Source organism: Carica papaya, chromosome 6 (genome assembly GCF_054855325.1).
Source record: "Carica papaya isolate Zhongbai chromosome 6, ASM5485532v1, whole genome shotgun sequence".
NCBI lineage: Eukaryota > Viridiplantae > Streptophyta > Magnoliopsida > Brassicales > Caricaceae > Carica > Carica papaya.
The window spans coordinates 8,571,123-8,593,085 of NC_142314.1; the positions used below are offsets into that span (position 1 = coordinate 8,571,123).

Consider the following 21,963-nt stretch of genomic DNA (forward strand, 5'->3'; position numbering starts at 1 on the left):
GGCAGAGTTTACAATCTTACCCAGAAGGATGCCGACGCAGACCAGGACGTGGTACATGGTATGTATACTATCTCTGGTCATATTGCTCATATTTTGTTTGATACTGGTGCATCACATTCTTTTATTTCACATGCTCTTGCTTCCAAAATTTGTGTATCACCTGATAGACTTGATTCATTATTGCTTGTATCTACCGCTGGGGGGGAGACATTGCTAGGAGAGGTTGTCTACAGGGCATGTGCCGTGGAGATGGCAGATAGGAAATTGAGGGTAGACCTGATAGGGTTAGACACGGGGGATTTTGATGTAATCCTAGGAATGGATTGGCTAGCGGCGTATCACGCCACCATAGACTGCTTTAACAAAAAGATTGTATTTAACCCTCCCAACGAGGAGCCATTTACAAGTTAATAAAATTATTCAGTACTGATTTTCTCCTAATGGCAGGTTGTCTTAATTCCCAGTGCCTTAATCTTGTATTTTCTCTAACTAGGTAAACCCAAGAAAGAAGTTTGTATTCAGGAGATTACAGTAGTCCGAGACTTTCCAGACGTATTTCCGGATGAATTGCCCGGTCTACCAGCGGACAGAGAAGTTGAGTTCACCATAGACTTACAACCAGGTACCCAGCCCATCTCGGTTGCCCCTTACCGAATGAGCCGCGTCGAGATGGAAGAACTAAGGAAACAGATCACTGAGCTACAAGACAGTGGTTTCATTAGACGCAGTGTTTCCCCATGGGGTGTCGGGGTTACTTTTGCAAGGAAGGGAGATGGAACGTTGAGACTGTGCATTGATTACAGAGGGATAAATAAGGTAACAATTAAGAACAAATATCCTCTCCCCCGGATTGATGATCTTTTCGATCAGTTGCAGGGTGCATAGGTCTTTTCTAAAATAGATCTGCGATCACTTTACCATCAGGTAAAGGTAAGAGCAGAAGACATCCCCAAGACGGCTTTCCGAACCAAGTACGGACACTATGAGTTCCTGGTCATGCCGTTTGGGCTAACCAACGCCCCGACCATCTTTATGGATCTAATGAATATAATCTTCAGAGAATTCTTGGATCAATTTGTCATCGTGTTTATCGATGACATCTTAGTCTACTCAAAAAGTAGGGAAGAACATCCTCATCATCTTGCCCAAGTCCTACAGGTACTCAGGGAAAAGAAGTTATATGCAAAGTTGAGTAAGTGTGGATTTTGGCTCGAACAAGCCGCATTCCTGGGACATGTTATATCGAAGGAAGGGGTATCAGTGAATCCCGAAAAGGTTGAAGCGGTACTTGGTTGGGAAAGGCTGACAACAGTTAAGGAAATTCGCAGCTTCCTGGGGATGGCAGGTTATTACCGCCGGTTTGTCGAAGGGTTTTCTAGTCTAGCAGCCCCTCTAACCCGACTCACAAAGAAGAATGCAAAGTTTGAGTGGAATGAGGACTGCGAAAGGAGTTTTTCAGAATTGAAGAAGCGGCTGACTACTGCACCCGTGCTGGCTCTACCGAGTGGATCAGGAGGGTATACAGTTTATAGTGATGCCTCCTACCTGGGTCTGGGTTGTGTCCTGATGCAGCATGGAAATGTTATAGCATATGGGTCCAGACAGCTGAAAAGTCATGAGAAGAACTATCCTACTCATGACTTGGAGCTTGCTGCAATCATACACGCCCTGAAAACCTGGCGCCATTATTTGTATGGAGTGACCTTTCAGATCTACACAGATCGTAAGAGTTTGAAGCACATCTTCACTCAGAAGGATCTCAATATGCGTCAGAGAAGGTGGATGGAACTCCTCAAGGACTATGACTGTGACATCCTATACCATCCAGGTAAGGGCAACGTAGTAGCCGATGCCCTCAGCAGGAAAAGTGCAGGCACCCTAGCTCATTTGATGGTTTCAGAATGCAGGTCCATTGGGGCTACGCAGCAGGTTCGACTGCGAGATCTGAAGAGGGCCACATGTTTGGGCCACCTAGCAGTCTAACCCGAGTTAATCCAAAGAATAAAGGAAGCCCAGTCAGTTGACCCCACCCTGGTAACCCGCAAGAAGGATGCAGAACAGGGAGTGAGTTCAGAATTCCAGCTCTCTGCCGACGGATTGATTCGTTTCAAGGACAGAGTGTGTGTCCCAGACGACAGTGAGTTAAGAAGAGACATCATGACGGAGTCCCATAGTTCAAGGTTTGCCATGCATCCAGGGAGTACAAAAATGTACCAAACTATGCGGCCTCGTTTCTGGTGGAGTGGGATGAAGAGAGATATATCCGACTTTGTATCTAAGTGTTTGGTGTGTCAGCAGGTCAAAGCAGAACATCAACGCCCGGGTGGATTACTTCAGCCTTTACCGATTTCAGAGTGGAAGTGGGAACATATCGCCATGGACTTCGTATCGGGACTACCCAAGGCACGATCAGGACATGATGCCATATGGGTAATTGTTGACCGACTCACTAAGTCTTCCCATTTCCTAGCCATCAGAATGACTGATTTCTTGGACAAGTTGGCAAGAATGTATATCCGGGAGATAGTCAGACTGCATGGCGTCCCAGTGACAGTGGTATCCGACAGGGACCCCAGATTTACTTATCAGTTTTGGAATAGTTTCCAGCAAGCTATGGGAACAAAGCTGTCTCTTAGCACTGCCTTCCACCCCCAAACTGATGGACAGTCAGAGAGGACAATTCGTACGCTTGAGGATATGCTCCGAGCTTGTGTCCTTGACTCCGGGGGCCACTGGGACGACTATCTACCCCTGTTAGAGTTTGCCTACAACAACAGCTACCAAGCAAGCATCGGCATGGCCCCATATGAGGCGCTGTACGGGCGCCCGTGCAGGTCACCGATTTGTTGGGAGGAAGTAGGCGATAGAAGATTGTTCGGTCCGGACTTGGTAGAGGAGACCACGTCCAAGATAGTTAAAATCAAGAAGAACATTCAGACAACGCAGAGTAGACAGAAGAGTTATGCAGATACCTGGAGGAGAGACCTAGCTTTTGAGAAAGACGACCGGGTGTTCCTTAAGGTCACTCTTTTCAAGGGGATTAGTAGGTTCGGCAGGAGAGGAAAATTAAACCCCAGATATATTGGACCCTTTGAAATCTTAGACAAGATTGGTACTGCTGCCTACAGACTTGCACTGCCACCTGAGCTTTTCCGGGTTCATAACGTGTTCCACGTGTCTATGCTACGGAAGTACAATCCGGACCCTTCTCATGTCTTTGCTCATGAACCGCTCCCACTCCAAGAGGACCTGTCTTATGAAGAGTACCGGTCGGTATCACGGGCCGAGAGAGCAGAATACTCCGCAACCGGGAAATCTCATTTGTAAAGGTCGTGTGGCAGAACCACACGCCCAGGGAGGCTACTTGGGAACTGGAATCAGAATTTAGGGCCCAATATCCCTATCTGTTCGATCAAGAATAAGAGGCAAATTTGGGGACCAAATTTCTTTAAGGAGGGGAGAGTTGTAATGCCCGGAAAGAGGGGGGGAAAAAAGTGCCACGTCAGCAGCCACGTCAGCAGACCCAGTCAGCAGTCCTGGCCAACCAGGACCTGCCACGTGGCAAAACCACGTCGACCGAAGACGGGCCACGTTGGCGATCCGCGTGCGCGCGATCGGACAGCTCAGATCAATCGCGCGCATGGACGGCCCAGATTTAATCGCACAGACGGCCCATATTTAATCAAAAACGGACGGCCCAGATTAAATCAAAATGGACGGCTAAGATCAAAAGGCAAAAGGATATAAATAGAACCCGCACACCGGACCACAAAAACCTTAGCCGCGTGCCCTCGCCGGAGAAGACGAACCAGAGCCGGCCGTCGCCGCCCGCTGCCGCACCGGGGAAATTTGCGACCGCCGATCGAGGTAAATTTCACACCCCCGACTCGTTTTTCCACACTGATTCCCCCTGTGGCCAAATCGGAGCCAAAATCCCGGCCAAACGGCCGAAAAACATGGTCGAAAGCCAGCGGCGCCGCCGCGCCCCTCCTCTGGTTTTGCCTCCGATGAGGCCCTTCCCGGCCTCCGTTTGATGCAATTTTTATATCACCGTGATCACCATTCTTTTCTCTACAGGTTGACCGGAGCCGAATCACCAAAAGACGAACCTCGCCGGAGAGCCGCCGCACCCGAGAGCACCGCCGCCGGTAAGCTTTGGTTTTTCGTAATTTTTTGGCCCCCCGAGGGCCGTAGGGTTGTTTATTCACAGAAACCAATGCGAGTGTGGCCGAATTCGGCCAGAAACGGTCGAAAACGGCCAACCCGAGGCGAATCGCCGTCGCAAGCGGCGGAGCCGCCGTGCCGGAGTTGCAATATTGGCCGAAAGGGGCCCTGGACCTAATTTGGGATTTTTTGGAACACGTGCAGGTACTAGTAGTGCGTTTCAGTTGCCCGGAAAAAATTTAGGGAATATTGGGGATAGCTTGTAGGCGCACTGTGAAGCCGTGTTTGGACTCCTAAACGAGTAAAGACCCCTCACCCTATCTCCTATCACGGTATTAAAGTTCAATAAATGATAAAATGGTATTTCATAAATCAACGAATGTGTGAAAATTGCTTAAGGTCGCTAATTGAGCCCGAGTCTAGTGTGTTTGTCGGTTAACTGTTATTTGGCCTGTTTTACAGTTTTAAATGCAGTATGAGGCTTGATGTTTTCATTTTATAGTTTCGTGTGCATATTTTACTGTTTTACTGATTATGGATCGAATGACTGGGATGTTGATGCTGTATGTTGTCTGTTTGGCATAAATTACCGTTCTGCTTGTTTGCATGTGGATTGATGATGCTGACTGAGGGAAAAGAGAATGAAAGATTATGTAAATGGGTAATTGTATAATGTGGTCAGTCTGACTAGATATCCTGGGAGATGGTGGACGGACCGGGTCCGTAGGGAACCCTACCTGGATTGTGGTCTCTCATATCGGACGGGGTATGGAGATCGTATGTGTTTTGGCGCCCATACCGGACGGGGTATGGGGACGGCCCGTTTCACCCTCATACCGGACGGGGTATTGAGGTTTACAGTTTTGGCGCCCATACCGGACGGGGTATGGGGACGGCCTTGGAATCTTATTACAAGTATTAAGGGTAACGGGTAGCGGGACCCCTATGGATCCCCATGGATACTAGTAGGCTGGTGAATGAGGAAAAGTAATTGTGAAATGATTGAATTGCAAGGGCGTGATAAGTATTATGTTACACAGTTTATATGATTTCATGATGATGATAATGTTATTGCTTTCGTATATTGTTTTATGAATTTCACCGAGGTAAGTGAATGGTAAAAGGTTTTATTACTAAGAAATGAGTTTATTGTAAATTATGCTACATTGGTCTTTTTGTGTTTTCTACCCACCTTTACCTCCGTGACGGTGAGATATCGTGATGTTCTTACTGGGCTAGTGTAGTTCATTCCTTATTTAATCATTTCAGATCAGGAAGACATTGTTTCCGAGCCCGTTCCGCAAGAAGAAGACGAAGGGGACGCCTAAAGACTCCAAAGTCATATTCATAGCTTTACTTTCGAATTTCTCTTTTAGTTAGTTTGATCTTTTATATTTTGAGCACGTTTTTCTGGTTTCAGTGTAAGGGATGTTAATCGAATTTTAACTTCGCTTCCGCATTGATATTTTAATACACTTATTTCATTTAAAATTTTGGGGGCCGTTACAGATTATGTTTTCTCGGACCAAATAAAATTAATAAAAACAAAAATCAACATAAAAGAAACTAAGACCTTCTTATGTTATTTTAGTATTAGATATATGTGTGTACATAAAGTATCTGTATTTCCCTTCTTGTGGTCTAAGTCAAAATCTAAATCTAGAGGGTCTTTGTTTGATCAGTCGGTCAATGAAGTTGTTGCCCTTAGAATCCATAAACTTGAAATGATATTTGCTATATATTTCAAAAAAAAAAAAAGAGAGAAAATAAAAAGGCTAGCTTGGTCTAATCTTATCCAGCTTTGGGTTGAGTTTATATTTCCTTTTATATATATATATGTATATATTTATTCTGAATAAATTACAGTGAGTATATACTTTTTAAAATCGAGGTAAAAAGAAGATTATTGATTTATTACTTCCACTAGATAATTACCATACTTTCTAAACCACGTATAGATAAATAGGTAAAGAAAATTATAGTAATTCATATTTATGTTAGTCATTAAATAGTTTAATGAGTTATTTATATTTCAAATTTTTTCAATAGTTAAATTTTGTTTTCTTCTAATATTTAATTTAATTTAATTTAAATGTTTACTTTTGTTGATGTGATATGTTGTAAATTTGGGTGATTAATTAAATAAAGTCTTTAGTTAAAAGTTTGTATTTTCATCAAAAGTTAAAAAAAAAAAAAACATTTACTTTTAATATAAAAATACTTGTATTTTTAGTATTTATCTAACTATTCATGCCTTGACTTGTCTTTGAGCTTCTAGTTTGATCACAATTTACAAGGTCTCATATCTTGACTTTGAAGAAATTAACCATCTTTGATGTCATGCATTATTTTAGATATATTAATTTAGTTTATAAATTTTTCGAACGAGAAATTAAAAATTTAATCGTCACTTTCCCTCTACTTTTCTGGGAAACATGTGTTCTTACAATTAAATGCCAACAATTTCAAATGGGCAAAATAAAAATAATGTCAAAAAACAAGAAAATTCAAGGAAATTGCACGGAAGAAGATCAATAATGTCAGTCCGTAAGTAAATATGTTTGATAAGATCATACGTAAATTATTTCATGAAATAATTTTTTGTATTTAATTTATAATTGAATTAATTCCAACATATATTTATGAACAAACTATAACAATTCTTTATTTGAAGTTAATATGAAATTAATACGAAATTAAAAAAATGTATTTTCATTCAAAATGTTATTATCATCATTAAATACAATTAAAATTTAAATAAAACTCAATCTTATTTTTAATAATATAAAAAAAAATAATTAAAAAAAAAACTACTATTTTAAGGTAGCTAGCAAGCACTTGATAATCAGCAATAAGCATCAAAGAGTTTTGATCTGATGATGTTAACAGAGAAAGAAAGAAAGAAGACTTCCATCCAAGTCTTGTCAGTAGACTTTTTAAGTCAAACAAATAATCAAAACCATGAATTTTTTTTAGGTTTTTTTTTTTTTTTTTTGTCATTGTCTTTGAATTGACAACTTGGAAAATAAGATATTCTGTCATGGTGATGGTGGTGGGCTGTCTTTCTGTCAAGACTTTGGAGAATCTATAGAATTGATAAACCCTAGTTTGTAGTTCATCTCTCTTTAGGGTATAATTATTTCAACAAAAATTGTGCTAAAAATTTTAAATTAATTATAGCGAATTGCAAATTATGACACTTTCTCCTTCAATTCCGTTGTGGAATATGACTGGTGTATGCAAGTCTATGAACTTGAAAATGTTGTTAATGTGAAAACAAAAACAAAGTAAAGCAAAAGATTAAAGGATTTAAAAATCATATAATATATATATATATATATATATACATACATTTAGTTCATACCAATTCTTTTTTGCTTATTAAGACTAAGTCTATTTCTTTCAATAATTATAAACTTTTGTGGAATACAAATTTTCTCCTACTTTATTTAACCAAATTCCAAGGTACCCAAGCACATAAATATATATATATATATATATTTAATTTATTCGGGTAGGCCATCTATGGTGGGATCCGATTCGGTTAGAGTAATTTATTTATTTAAATTTAAAATAAAAATTATAATTAATTATTACATATAGTGAAAATTATTATTATTTAAATAATTTGTAAAAAGAAAAAATATAAGAACAAAAAAAAAACGCAACGCACACACTCTCTCTCTCTCTAAAAAAAAGTTCAACTTTTGGTTGTTTTTTCTTTAAAAATTTAAATTTTCATAAAATTTTTTTATATACGTTAATGTAAAATAATCATAAAAAATTAATTTATAAATTATATATTAATTTTATAATAATATATAATTACACTAAACGTATACCAATAAACAATTATATATTAAAAAAGAGTAATAATCTTCTTAATAGTTATATAATCATATTAAATGATTACCAGGGAGAATAAAAAGTATTATTTGTTTCTAGCATTTCCTAAAATTTTTAGGTCGGTGTCAGTCCATTTTTGGTCATAAGCAAGAATTGAAGTCATACCCAATTCTCACTCATTCTGAATGGAAATAAATTAAATATTGACTCCCAAGCTTTCTGGTTTTAAATCTCTAATTTAAACCCAAACACTTTAGTTTTTAAATTAATTAAAGTGGAGAAGTGGGCTATACACGTTTATTGTATTAATATATTAATTTTTTAAAATTATTTTTTACTATTATCACTATTTATTATATATATATTAGACTTAATAAAACTATTTAACTTTAACAACCTATTCAACGATTGTAGAATTAACATAATTATTACTACCTTAATTAAAAAAAAAAAAAAAAGATTGAGCTTATGCTGAGTTAAACTAACATTTCTACTTGAAGAGTTTTGAACGGTATCATCATATGACCAATTCAACTTAAATTTATCTCCTACTGCAAAAACTGGGTAGACAAGAAAGGGACAAGCTGACCACTCAAATTTACCACTTTACAGGCATAGAAAATTCTTCCCATTCTCCATAATTTCCCAGTAAACTTCCAGAAAATGCGAGCAAAACAAAATCAAAAATCAAAAATAAAAAATCAACTGCGAGCCATGCCATAATTTTCTCCTCGACAATTAATGCTAATTATTATTAGGCTACTGGAGATGAATAGATAAATTTCATAAAGTATTGACAAGCTAATTAATTGATAAATCTCATAAATATAATTAATTAATTTCAAATACTAATTAAAAATTAATTAAACAAAATCTTAAAATACCTAGTAAATTTTCGGTGTTGGCCTCATTCTCCACCACCTCCTCCTCCTGCATTTGTCAATAGTAAAACTAAATCTAACTCGTCACTGTTTATATAGAATAAGTCATTAGTTTTCACATAATTTTAACGTGCTTAAATTGCTCTGCTTTATGTAAATTAACTAAAATAAATTTATTAATTAGGTTAACGACAAATTCAATAAAATAATTTAGTTATGATACAAGTAATATATTATAATACATATATTTAATTTTTAATATATATATATTTAAAAAATATCATATAAATCTTTAATATATAGATTTGAACTAATTTTTTAAATTCCAAACACAGAACTAATCAATCGATCTCGAATTCACACGAATTACTAATTCAATTTGGTTAATCTATATCCGAACTATTGAGAGAGAAAATAAAAAAAAATAAAAAAAACCAAAACGACTTGGTGTGGATGATTGAGCTTCGACGAAATTTTTTTGCCATCCCTATTCTTACCTCTCTCGTCATTTCGTCTTTTCAGTCACCTTCGGGTGACATTATTAATTTTTGGATTAGTAAGCGTGTGGATCCCACCGGTGTTATCAGTCAGCAGATGCTTACAAAAATTTCAAGACTTGGTCTCATGTAAAACTTACATTCACCCACCAATATCCTTTACCTATATAAATATATCCAAAAGTGTCTGCTTTACACAACTCTCCTATAATTCCCTTTATACATACATACCTATACATGTTATACCCTTCTAACACCCTTTTTGCATTAGCAAAATTCAAAAATGAGTAAAATGGCCATAGATTTCGAACTTCCAGGCTTCAGATTCCACCCGACAGAAGAAGAGCTTCTGGATTTTTACCTCAAGAGCATGATTTATGGCAGCAGACTACGTTTTGATATAATTGGTTTCCTCAATATTTATCGTCATGATCCTTGGGACTTACCTGGTACACCGTTACTACTTCGATCACTTGCATCTCTATACATATATATATATATATGCTCATGCTTATATATATATATATATATGTTATATGTATGTTTTCATATGGGTATTGATTATTGTTCTCTTCTGTGTCGGCTTAATATGAGAACAGGACTGTCAAAGATTGGGGAGAGAGAGTGGTACTTTTTTGTGCCGAGGGACAGGAAGCATGGAAGTGGAGGGAGACCTAACAGGACTACTGAAACCGGCTTCTGGAAAGCAACCGGTTCGGACCGGAAAATCTTCAGCTTATCGGAGCCTAAACGAATCATAGGCCTGAGAAAGACTCTTGTTTTTTACAGAGGAAAAGCCCCAAGAGGAAGCAAAACTGATTGGGTCATGAACGAGTATCGTCTGCCAGATAATTGTCACCAGCCAAAGGTATCTCCACTTTCAACTTTCAATTTTCGTTCATGAAAGTTCTTTTTGTTTTTTTGGTTTGTGGGTTTCAGTTTTTAGTTCATTTAAATAAAGTTTTTTTATAAGTATTTCATTAAAAAAAAAAACCAGAGATAAAACAAAATTAAGCATAAAAGTTTTTAGGAGTATATTTTTTTAGTAGTACAATTATACTTAAAAAATGGGCTCAATTCCAGAAGGAAAATTTGTTGATATTTTCCACCATGTGGAAATGCAGGAGATTGTTTTGTGCAAGATATACAGGAAGGCAACTCCGTTGAAAATGCTAGAAGAAAGGGCAGCAAAGGAGGAAGAGTTAAGGACAACAATTCAAGCATCTTCTCCATCTCCACTATCATCGCTAGAGACAATCTCCTTTCCTAGTCCAAATCAAGAAGATTTAACCCTAACCCATCAAATGATGTTTGAGAAAGAATCAAAGGAGACACAAATGGCGGCTGAAGTGAATTACAGTAATGATCAGGAGACAGAAATGAGAAAAGGGTCCCTAACATCTTTGCAATTGCCCTTTGGAAAGGACAAATTGCCTGACCTCCAAGTGCCCAAAATGGGCATGGAATGGTCATTTCAGGATCCTTTTTCAAATCTTAGCCCTTGGCCCCTGAACTTGACTCCTTGTACTATTGGTAACATTCTTAATTTCTAGGCTGTCAAAAAAATTATCTTCCCAAGCAAGCTTAAAAATTTTCTTGTAGATAGTACTACCCTATTTTACTCTTGTTTCTTTTTTTCCATTACCAAGTTTTTTCTCGATACTACTCTGTTATTGGGTTTTGCTTTGAATGTCATATTCTTACTCAGTAAATAATAAGTTTATTAAACTGAGGCTGTAAAATAAGAAGATTCCAAACTGTGATTTCTAAATTTGAAAGTGTTTATTTTGATTCTCTGCGGGTGAACACATTTGTAATTTTATCTATTTCTTTATTAGATATTTTATAAACAATTATCTTATCATTTCGAATAATAATATTTTTTAATGAATAATTATATAATGTTAATCTTATCGAATTAGTTGGAAGATTTAGAAAGATGGTTTCTCATGTACCACAAGATTTTCCGGATATTTAATGTTCCAAAATATAAAGAAATTGTAAAAAAAAATTTTAATTTTCATTAATGTGATAATTTTTATTTTTAATGTTGAGTCTTTATTTTTGCTACTCTATCAGCTCTTTGTCTGCCTTACTTTTGAAGCCCAAAAAAGCAGCACATATTGGTCAAGAGGCCCCAAAAGTCAACATTGCAAAGTAGTGAATTTCCTTGCAATGGTTCCCTATTATCAATTACACAATAAAAATATTAAGCTATTTGAATTTAATAATTTAATTTTTAAAAATAATAATTGTTAATTTTTTAAAGAATAATTATAAGAATAATAAATAAATGTAACACTTCTATCTTATTTAAATATTCTAAATAAGCACTTTACATATTTTTATATTTATATATACTATAAATGTTCATTTTTTATGTTCCAACAAATTCTATTCTAAAAAATTAAGATACATGTTAAATTTTGTTAATTAATATAACCTAAGATTCGAAACGTTAGATTATTTCAATATTACATCAGTTTCATAATTTTTTTATTTTTTTATTTTTATCGTTTTAATAAATTTTTTTATCAACTCTAGTTAAATAATATATAAATTTACTAATAAATTTTATAAAAATTCTAAATTTATTCTGAATTCGAGGATCTCTACATCATTTACTTTTTAGCAGTCCCATGCCTCTCTTGCCAGATCTTCTACCCACAGCATGCCAACACAAATCAATTCTCATGTTCCATTTTGATTATGAATCGAAGTTTGTTTTCTGCTACTGGAACAGACCAGAAGACGAGATCTGCATTCATGGCCTTGCCGTGAATTCTACCGTTGAGAACATGCTGTGAGGTTAGTAAGAGAGTGCATGCTAAGTAATTGCTTCTGTTCCTCAGAGGAAGGCAGTTTCCGTATTTCTGTTTATACCTAATTGATGGGAGGGGTTTATAATTAATCTACCCTCTGAAGCTCATTAGCTTTTTAATAGTGTTAGCTTAACACGATTGTAGTCTTAACAGCTTTGATATTGATTGAAATTGCATAGAATTTGTACTGTTAACTCTGGCCTTTTTCGTTAGACTCTTATATAGTGTATGCATGTGAGTAGGGGTAACAAGTTGGGGTACTAATCGGATGTTATCCGTAAACAGGGTCAAAATTTCATGTTACAATCTAATTACTTTTTCAGTTTAATTTAAAATTGGTCAATTTTATCTTACCCTCTATATCCAATGTTGCATTGTTGGGTGGTGCCAGAAATTGTTAACAGATACACAGATCATCAGAATTAGATGATGACTCGTAACTTGACTCCACAATTGACTAAATTTTCTTTTTCTTGTCATGATTTTTGATGTTTAATATGAACTAGTTGTATGTAATAATACTTGTTGCTTCTGTGGTTGGAGGTATAAAGATTAGTTTCATTATCAAGCAATAGCGTGGAATATGGTATCTGTCGTTGTATTTGCACAAATGAATGAATACTATTGAAGAGAAGAAATGTAATAACATGGAGCAACAAATGGTTAAGAAATGGAATCATATAATTTTGTATCTAAATTATATCTGCATAAGTTTCCTGAATGTACATATCGAAAAATTTTTAGCCAAAAAATGCAAATGAATCTCAAAATTTGGTATCATTGCAACTTGATTTACAGGGTTAGTGATTGAGGATATTGAGAAAGGAAACTCTGGTTTTGATCAATCGTCTAGAAAGGCATTCAAGGCCATCTTCAAGATCTTGAATGCACTGCTCCAAGTTTTTTAGTTGGGCTTGAATACTTTGAATGAGCATGCTGTAACCACATTTGCTTGTCTTGGGACTGCAGAGAGACTGCAAAGCGCTGTCCATGTTGGCAAATTCATTATTGTCTGAAAATTCTTCCTCGGGAGCCACTCTTTTGTGGTGGATCAGTTTAGAAACTAATGACCAGCTGCTTGGCTTCGTTTGCAGATTGGACCCTGAGATTAGGGACAATAAGGACTCAAGAGCAGTGGCAGTTACTGCTTCAGCTTCGCGTAACATGCTTAACATTGCGGAAGCTTCCTTGTCTAAATTGATGGGAGAGGAAGTGCGGCTCTTTTCAATACCTTTCAATTTCCTCAGAGCTTTGTGGATTGCCTTTTTCACCAATTTTCTGGAAGCTAAGTATTTCTTAATCTCAGCTTCACCTCCACATCTTCGGCGGAAACTTGACTGAAGTTCACGTGTGGATTCCTTTGTCAGAAGTAATACATCTTTAGCGGAGCTGCACACATCCAAGAGCCGGAGAGATCCATCTAGTAGCTCTGCCACACCTTCTTCATTCAACTCTCGGGTTAATGTTTGTTGGCAGAGAGGCAAGAGAAGCAGCTTCTCAACACACTCATACAGATCTTGAAGGGCACTTATTTTGCCACAAACTGATGTTGATAATGTTGATGCAGATACTGAAGACTTTATTCTGCACAATTGGACATCAACTTGTTGTAGAAAAGGATGTGTTATGCAAGGGAAGCTATGGGACCGAGCATGGTAGGCAGCCATTTTTTTTAGAGAAAAGAGAGGGTTAGCAGATGAATTCTGATTTCACTGTAAACAATTTGCCTTGTGTCTTTTGCTTCCCCTCATTATATATTGCAGGTCAATGGAGACAGAAAGAATCTTTTTTCTTCTTCCTCTTCGTTATCAATTATTAAAAGTGAAGAGTGTTCTGGATTTAGGTAGTCTGTCAATAATGTTTATGCATGTCTCCCTCTTACCACATCTCCAGGTCAGCTTTCCTAAAGAATATACAGACGCTTGAGTGGCACTAAGAGAGCCCTAGGACAAGAGACAATAGCCTTACCATCTCATCTTTACTCACTGTATGTTGTTGCTTTCGATTTCTTAAAATAATTTCATCTGCCAGTCCATCTCCACATGAAAATGACACCAGTAATCTCTATCTAATTGTACACAACCATTTCCACCTAAATGCATCAATAATCCATGTTAAGGACTGATTGAAAAATTTGATGTTGCATGTTCCTTATCTGGCTTCTGCACAAGTAGTATGCAAGTTATTCATAATCTAATATCACCTTTTCTTTTTTTTTTCTTTCATTGAAAATGGCTTGAGGCTGAACTAGGCTGGATAAATCAGACTGTCTCTCCAAACAGAGAAAGCCAGAATATCTTCTTTAGTTTTTGTCAATATTTAATCTTCTGCCTATAGACAATTCAGGTCAGTAGCATGGAGGACGCAAATAATATGCTTTATATGTATCTCTGTAAAGTCAGGTTTTTCCCTCAATGCGTGCCTGTTGGATGTGCATGGATGCTAACTCCAGTTTATTAATAAACAATTTACTTGAATTTTCACTTTAATCAGCATTTCCTGCAATATTTAGATGAGATCTGCATACTCGGCCATAACATACCTGACAAAAATGGAGACAAATGGTTAGTGAGGACAATAACTCTGCCATCCTCTATAAAATGTTAGAGTACTTTCACTTTTATAAAACACATTTTAGACATGTTACCAAGTCTTGTGAAAAGATTATAGCTAGTGATAGAAAAGGTATATTCATCTTGTAATATCAGGTCTGAGTCTTTCGAGTTCTTGTGCATCAATGTGGATGCTTATGGATTTTTATATCAATCAATTGATTTTCCTCAAGACATATATGATGCTCTTAAAAGAAAAAAGGACAAAAAAATAGTATGGCTGCAAGATCTTCTGAGAACCAGTGTTTAACTTTAGTATGAATTGAAGAGTACAAATACTTTTAGTCTATATACAGAGCATCATGATTTTTTTTTTTTGGCTAGTGATTAGCGACATTGATAAAGGAGACTCTGGTCCTGATCAACTTTCTGTATATGCACTCAAGTCCTTCTTCAAGATCTTGAATGCACAACTCTAAATTTTTCAACTGCCCTTGCACATGTTCAACAAGCATGCTGTTGTCATATTTGCTCATCCTGTGACCATAAAGAGATTGCAAGACACCATCCACCTTAGCAATTTCATTTCCGTCGTTCTCTTCATCCTTGCATGCAACTATTTTGTGGTGCATCAGTTGGGAAACTACTGACCACCCTCTAGGCTTCAATTGCGAATTTGAGCCCGAGATATAGAGCAAGAATGAGTTGAAGACGTTGAGGGTAAAGGTTTCCACCTCTGTTAACATGCTAACCATGCCACTGTCTCATGGTCTTTGTCACATTGTTTTTGCATTCCCTTCAAGCTCCCCATAGCCTTATAGGTTTCTTTCTTAATCATCTTTCTTGAGGCTAATAATATCTTAACCTCTTCTTCAACTCCACATCTTGTCCAAATGATTGAAAAAGTTCTCATGTGAATTCCTTTGTTTGCAGCAAGGCATCCTTAGCAGTGCTGCAGATGTCCAAGAGCCTAAGAGAACCATCCAGCAAGGCGTCCTTGTGCTAATGTTCTTTGGGTGAGAGGTGAGAAGCAACTTTTCAACACAATCATGCAAATCCTGAGGGCCAGTTAGATTGTGGTTTATTGATGAGGACTGTGATGATGCTTCTTCTGAGACCCTTATTCTGCATAAGTTCTCTTCAACTGTGGGAGGAGAGGATGTTGTCTGGAAGGCCAACTGTTGGAGCGAACATGATAGGCAGCCATTTTTACCTACAAAAAGAGAAGGCATAGAAAGTGAATATTGCTAATTTCCTGTTTGCTTTCCTTCTGTTCTTTGCATACCTTCAATGCATATATTATAGGTTAAGAGAGACACAAGGAATCTCTTCCACTTCAATTATGGATCATTAGTAGAAAAATATTGATTCGGATCTATATCCTATCTCAGCAATGTTTATTTATGCTTGTCTCCCCCTCAGCAGACCCCCAACTCGTCATCACATTACTAAAAACTCCTAGAATCAAACGTGTTGGTCCTATATTATATAGGAACATTGCACGAGTGGCTGAATAATATGCGTACGAAATGACATTATTGATAATCCTCAATACTAATTCAAACATTTAGAGTGCTCATCAGATTGCTGTGCAGTGGGCAGGCAAGATCTTCATAAACGGGATTACTTGTCTTCCTCTAAAATATCAAAACTGCAAATAGCATATGAAATGAATTATTAGTTGGCTAGGTGAATAAGACTTTTTCTTCAAACAGATGAAGGGCCAGGCTACTTCTTAACTGTGCAAGTGTCATTAATTTGTTTCTGGTAAGTAGTTGATCATTTGCTTGGAGAGAACTAGCATCTTAGACCATGTGGGATCTGAGTTCACCAAGTGCAACAGATCATACACGGGAGAGAGAAGACTGTGTATTTATCGTCAAGATTTACTTATTATTTATCAATTAAAACTTAAACTTACCATGCTTGTAATTTATCTAATCTGAACTCACACATCGTCTGTGATTTTTTTTTTTTTTTGAAATATAAAGCATCTATGGTTATTCTTAACTAGATGGTCGAATACTTGATGGTTGAATTTTGTTTCTTTACCAACTGAATGTAGAATGAGATATTAGCCGTAACATTTGCACAAACGAATGTTACTGAGAGAGAAGAAAGACAAGATAATAGAAAAGAGAATTTATTGAAAATAGTATTTAACTGTAGTATAATATTATTACATGTGTAATTTCTCTATGTACAGATCCCAAAATTGAGTATGGTTAAGTCTTGACTCTCTTGCTAGGCTAGTGATTGAAGATATTGAGGAAGGAAACTCTAGTTTTAATCAATCGTCTGTACAGGCATTCAAGACCATCTTCAAGTTCTTGAATGTACTGCTCCAAATCTTTTAGCTGGTTTTGTACATTCTCAAGAAACATATGTTTATCACGTCTGCTTTCCTTGTGACCGTAGAGAGATTCCAATGCGCCATCTGCCTGCATAAATTTGTCATTGCCTAAAACTTCTTCAGATGCCACTCTTCTGTGGTGCATCACTTTCGAAACCAATGACCAACCACTTTTCTTTTTTTGCAGATTAGACCCTGAGATAAGAGACAATAGGGATTTGAGAGCAGCGGCAGTTACTGCTTCAACTTCTCTTAGCATACTTACTACAGCCAGAGCTTCATGGTCTTTGTTGATGGGCGAGATACTGCATTTCTTTTCCACACCCTTCAAGTTTCCCAAAGCCTTTTGGATTGCCTTCTTCACAATTTTCCTGGAGGCTAAATATTTCTTAATATCTGTTTCATCCCCACATCTTCTCCGCATACTTGATTGAAGTTCACGTGTGCATTCCTTTGTTTGCAGCAACACATCCTTAGCAGAGCTACACGCATCTAAGAGCCTGAGAGATCCATCCAGTAGCTCGTCGAGACCTTCACTCTGCTCTTGTGTTAATGTTTGTTGGATTAGAGGCAAGAGAAGCAGCTCCTCAACACAGTCATGCAAATCTTGAAGGATACTTAGTTTGCAGCATACTGATGATGTTGATGTTGATGCACCTTCCGAAGACTTTATTCTGCACAGCTGCTCATTAATTTGTTGAACAAATGGGTGTGATCTAGAAGGTAAACTATTGGAGCGAGCATGGTAGGCAGCCATTTTCCACAGAGAAGAAAAAGAAGGATTAGCAGATGATTCTCAATTCAGTATTCTCTCAAATTTGCCTTGTGCCTTTGCTTCTGGTCACTATATATTTCAGGTTATGGGAGACCAAAGGAATCTCTGTTTCTCTTGGCTTATGCATTATTAGAAGCAAATAATGATCTGGATTCACGAAATCTCTCAGCAATGTTTATGAAATGTCTCCCTCCCACCACCTGTCCAAGTCAGCACTCCTAAAGAATATGTTGACGCACAAATGGCAATGAGAGTCCTCGGACAGATAGTAGATACAATAGTCTTGTTATCTCATCTGTATTTATACTCACTGCTCCTTTTTATTTCATAAAGTAACTTCATCTGGCACACCTATAACTCAATACCTGCTCCACCTGCCCATGACAATGAGACTCTCTTCAGGGCATCTTTATTTGTGAATTATTCATTACCTATCTACTTGAGAACACGCATTTCTGCACAGATGCATTGGAAATCTATATATGGTAGATTAAAAAAATGGGATGCTGCATGTCCCTGATCTGGCTGTTGTACAAGTAGCAGACAGGTTGTTCATACATTTATTTAACTATTTATTCTTCAATAAAATGGCTTGAGATTAGTGAAATAACTAGGCTGGATAGATCAGATGTCTCCCTAAACAAAGAAGCCCGGAATACTTTTATTAATTTAGGTTAGCATTTAATTAGCTGCCCTGAGGAAATTGGTATCTTGACCTCTTTGAGAATAATCATATATTCATATATTACATTATAGAGAAGGCAAGAAATAGTTATGTTATCTAAATGCCTGTTTCTCCCTAACTTGCTTTTGGTGAATGTGCACGGATGCTAACTCCAATTATATTAGTGAACAATTGATTTGAATTTTCAGTTTAAATTTTTGATGCCCCATGATATGAAGACAAGATCTGGATTCTTGGCTTTGACATACCTCACAGAGATGAGGAGAAATGGCTTGAGGCTACTGAGGATGCTAATTTGACTCGACCATTTGTCAAGAATAAGGCGGGTAGGGAATGAATTAGGGTAGTTTGAATTTTAAGTTACTGCTAGTTAGTTACTAGAAATATGATGAACTATTCATACCAGCTCATGATGACATATGTTGGTACACTGCTGTCCTTCGCTCCAATCATTCTGTCATTTGTACCAATAATTGGTAAATATGAATGGCGAATGATAACTTTTGATTCAAAAGAATTTGATTGAATGACTTGATATTTTTATGGTATTCTTTAATTGAATAAATAGGTGAATGTAACAAAGTTAAAAAATTAATTTACAGTAATTTATAATGATCAAGTCTGATATCTCTCTACTCACAATTTTATAATCTAATTATGAAAAGATGTAAAATATACAAATTTTAAATATTTTTTAATATAAAATATACTAGCTGTACAAATTAAATGCTTCTTTTTTATGGCAGCATACCCCCTCAAATTGATGTTGGTTGATAAAAAAAAATCAATTTATCAACTAAAAATTGATGATATTGTCGAATAAGTGACTTAGTAAACATATTAGCAATTTACAAAGTTGTGGAAACATGTGGAAGAGAAATAACATGATATGGGTAGCCTCTCGAATGTAGTGGCATTGCAATCCACTTTAATGTACTCGGTATGCTTATAGTAGACTGAATTGGTAGCAATCTAAATAGAATTTGTATTATTTACATGAAGAGGAGTAGGAGTAAATTGATGGAACCCGTGTTCAGTCATCAACTCTCTAAGCCAAGTAATCTCAGAGTATGTAGCAGACATGATACAATACTCAAATTCGGTGGAAGATTTAGAGACCCGATCTTATTTCTTACTCTTCCATGATATCAAGGAATCCCCAACAAACATATACCAACTTGTGACAGACTGACGAGTATTTAGACAACTAGCTCAATTTGTGTCGCTAAAAGCACTAAGTTGCATAAAAGATCTAGCAAGAAAGAATAAATCTTGACAGGGAGAACCACAGAGATATTTAATGATGCGAAAAACTGTAGTCAAGTGAAGGTGTCGCGGAAAGTGCAAAAACTGACTAACTTGTTGGATAGTAAAGGAAATGCAGGTCTAGTAATAGTCAAGTAGTTTAAACTCCCTACTAATTTTCGATACAAAGATGGATCAAAAAGTAGTTCTCCCTCTTCTATATGGTACTTAACATTCGTTTCTAGAGGAGTATCAACTGAAGAAGAATTCTAAAGATCAACCAAAGAAATTAAGTCTTGAGTATATTTATGCTGATATCAGTAAGAATATACCAGAAGAGTTAGAGTGAACTTCTACACCTAAGAAATATGTAAGTTAGTCAAGATCCTTCGTATGAAATCAATTGCGAAAATGATGCTGAAATTGAGTAATCAATAAAAAATTTATTCCCTTTATAATAATATTGTCGACATAAACCAGTAGACGCATAATTACAATAGAAGTTTTATGCAGGAACAAAGAAGAATCATATTGATTTTGCACAAATTTAAATCAAAGCAAGATAGATTGAAACTTCTCAAATCATGCATGGGGAGCTTGTTTTAAATCATACAATGAGTGATTCAACTTACAAACTTCAAAAGTAGATGAAGCGAACAAACCGAGAGGTGTCATATAGATACTCTTTGAGATCACCATGTAGAAAATATATTTGACATCTATTTGTTTAAGTGGCCAACACTTTGAAGTAGCAATGACAATAATTATTTGCACGGTAGTCATTTTAGCCACAAGAGCATATGTTTTCTCATAGTCCACCACATATTTTTGTCGATTATTAAGTGCAACCAACCTAGCCTTCTAATGTTTAAGAGTCCCATCAGAGTGAAGTTTGAGTGTGTGAAAAGTTTTGGAGAAAAATAAATTACTAATTTTTATTTCGTTTGTTTTGTGTTTATACTTAAAAAGTATATATGGAATAGTTATCCTTATTCTAGGTGGGTTCTAATTATAAAATATAAATTTATTATTAAAACTCTAGATAATAAAATATCATATTTAACATAATATTCTACTTAGCATGAAATCCTTATTAACACTCCCTTTTAAGTTGGCGCAAAAAATCACACATACCAAACTTGCAAATCAGGTTATGAAAAGATTTATTGCATAGTCATCTAGTGAAAATATCAACCACTTAGTTGCCAGAAGATACATGATATAAACATAGAGAGCCATCAACCACATTTTCTTTTATAAAGTGTCGATAAATTTCAATGTATTTTGTCCTGTTATGTTGAACTGGATTATGAGTAATGTTAATGGTTGCTTTATTGTCACAAAATAGGGTTAGTCTCTCATTTTTAAGCAGTTTAATTCCCTCATTAGTTTTTTCAACTATAGTAATTCATATACTCTTTGGGCTATTACTCTATATTTTACCTTAGCATTGGAGCAGACAATCACACTTTACTTCTTACTTTTCCATGTGACTAAGTTGCTTCTTACAAGTGTGCAGTAACTAGTAGTTGATCTTCTATCATCTAAAGATCCATCTCAATCAGTATCTGTAAATATTTCTATTTTAAGGTGACTATGCTTAGAAAATAACAGACATTTTTTTGATGCAGACTTCAGGTATCGTAATATACAGAAGACAACATGTAAATGAGTATCAGAGGATCATGTTGAAGATTAATGTAGAAATTATAATTTATTTTATTTATTAGTTTAAATTTAAATAGAATTTATTTTTAATTAGATTTAGAACATATTTATTTTTTAAATATTATGTTATTAGTAAAAATTTATCTTTTAAGAGATTTGATTTATATTTATCTTTTAGATAGTGATAGATTATTTTTAAAAAATTTAAATTTGACGTAAGTTTATTTAAAGACACTTTAAGTTGTTAATTAGGAAAAGTGAAATCAATGAAAATTTAAATTTTTTTTCAGTGGTATAAGAGCATTTTTTGATCATGGTTTTATGAGAAAAAAATGGAGAGAAAACAAGTGAGTTTCATACATCAAATATGATCTTAAATACTATTCCTTTGGCTTCACCTTCCGTTTTTACAAAAGAAAATTATCAACTATGCACTGTGAAAATACAAACATATCCACAATCTTTTGATTTGTGG

At 35.9% G+C, this 21,963-nt stretch overlaps 3 protein-coding genes across 3 annotated transcripts; 1 reads left to right on the forward strand and 2 right to left on the reverse strand.

The window, feature by feature from the left end:
• The first annotated feature begins 9,570 nt into the window (after positions 1 to 9,570).
• On the forward strand, positions 9,571 to 11,182 carry NAC036 (NAC domain containing protein 36). The gene is made up of 3 exons (XM_022056481.2): positions 9,571 to 9,837; positions 9,988 to 10,256; positions 10,513 to 11,182. The coding sequence occupies exons 1-3, from the start codon at positions 9,672 to 9,674 to the stop codon at positions 10,939 to 10,941; spliced, it is 864 nt and encodes a 287-aa protein (XP_021912173.1). The 5' UTR covers positions 9,571 to 9,671; the 3' UTR covers positions 10,942 to 11,182.
• Positions 11,183 to 13,009: 1,827 nt separating this feature from the next.
• On the reverse strand, positions 13,010 to 13,877 carry LOC110825936 (uncharacterized). The gene has a single exon (XM_022056483.2). The coding sequence runs from the start codon at positions 13,875 to 13,877 to the stop codon at positions 13,011 to 13,013; it is 867 nt and encodes a 288-aa protein (XP_021912175.1). The 3' UTR covers position 13,010.
• A 1,265-nt stretch (positions 13,878 to 15,142) lies between these two features.
• On the reverse strand, positions 15,143 to 18,027 carry LOC110825932 (uncharacterized). Its single transcript, XM_088223307.1, has 4 exons — positions 17,013 to 18,027; positions 16,860 to 16,867; positions 15,743 to 15,975; positions 15,143 to 15,424 (listed from the first exon to the last, which is right to left on the reverse strand). The coding sequence occupies exons 1-4, from the start codon at positions 17,870 to 17,872 to the stop codon at positions 15,143 to 15,145; spliced, it is 1,383 nt and encodes a 460-aa protein (XP_088079433.1). The 5' UTR covers positions 17,873 to 18,027.
• Positions 18,028 to 21,963: the final 3,936 nt, after the last annotated feature.

Bases quoted from the DNA above. Each gene is read 5' to 3' on its own strand.
- NAC036 (XM_022056481.2), top strand. From the start codon at position 9,672: ATGAGTAAAATGGCCATAGATTTCGAACTTCCAGGCTTCAGATTCCAC. The intron at 9,838-9,987 runs GTACACCGTTAC...ATATGAGAACAG, and splicing joins TGATCCTTGGGACTTACCTG to GACTGTCAAAGATTGGGGAG. The intron at 10,257-10,512 runs GTATCTCCACTT...GTGGAAATGCAG, and splicing joins ATAATTGTCACCAGCCAAAG to GAGATTGTTTTGTGCAAGAT.
- LOC110825936 (XM_022056483.2), bottom strand. From the start codon at position 13,877: ATGGCTGCCTACCATGCTCGGTCCCATAGCTTCCCTTGCATAACACAT.
- LOC110825932 (XM_088223307.1), bottom strand. From the start codon at position 17,872: ATGGCTGCCTACCATGCTCGCTCCAATAGTTTACCTTCTAGATCACAC. The intron at 15,425-15,742 runs GTTCTCTTAGGC...TCGCAATTGAAG, and splicing joins CAAGGACGCCTTGCTGGATG to CCTAGAGGGTGGTCAGTAGT.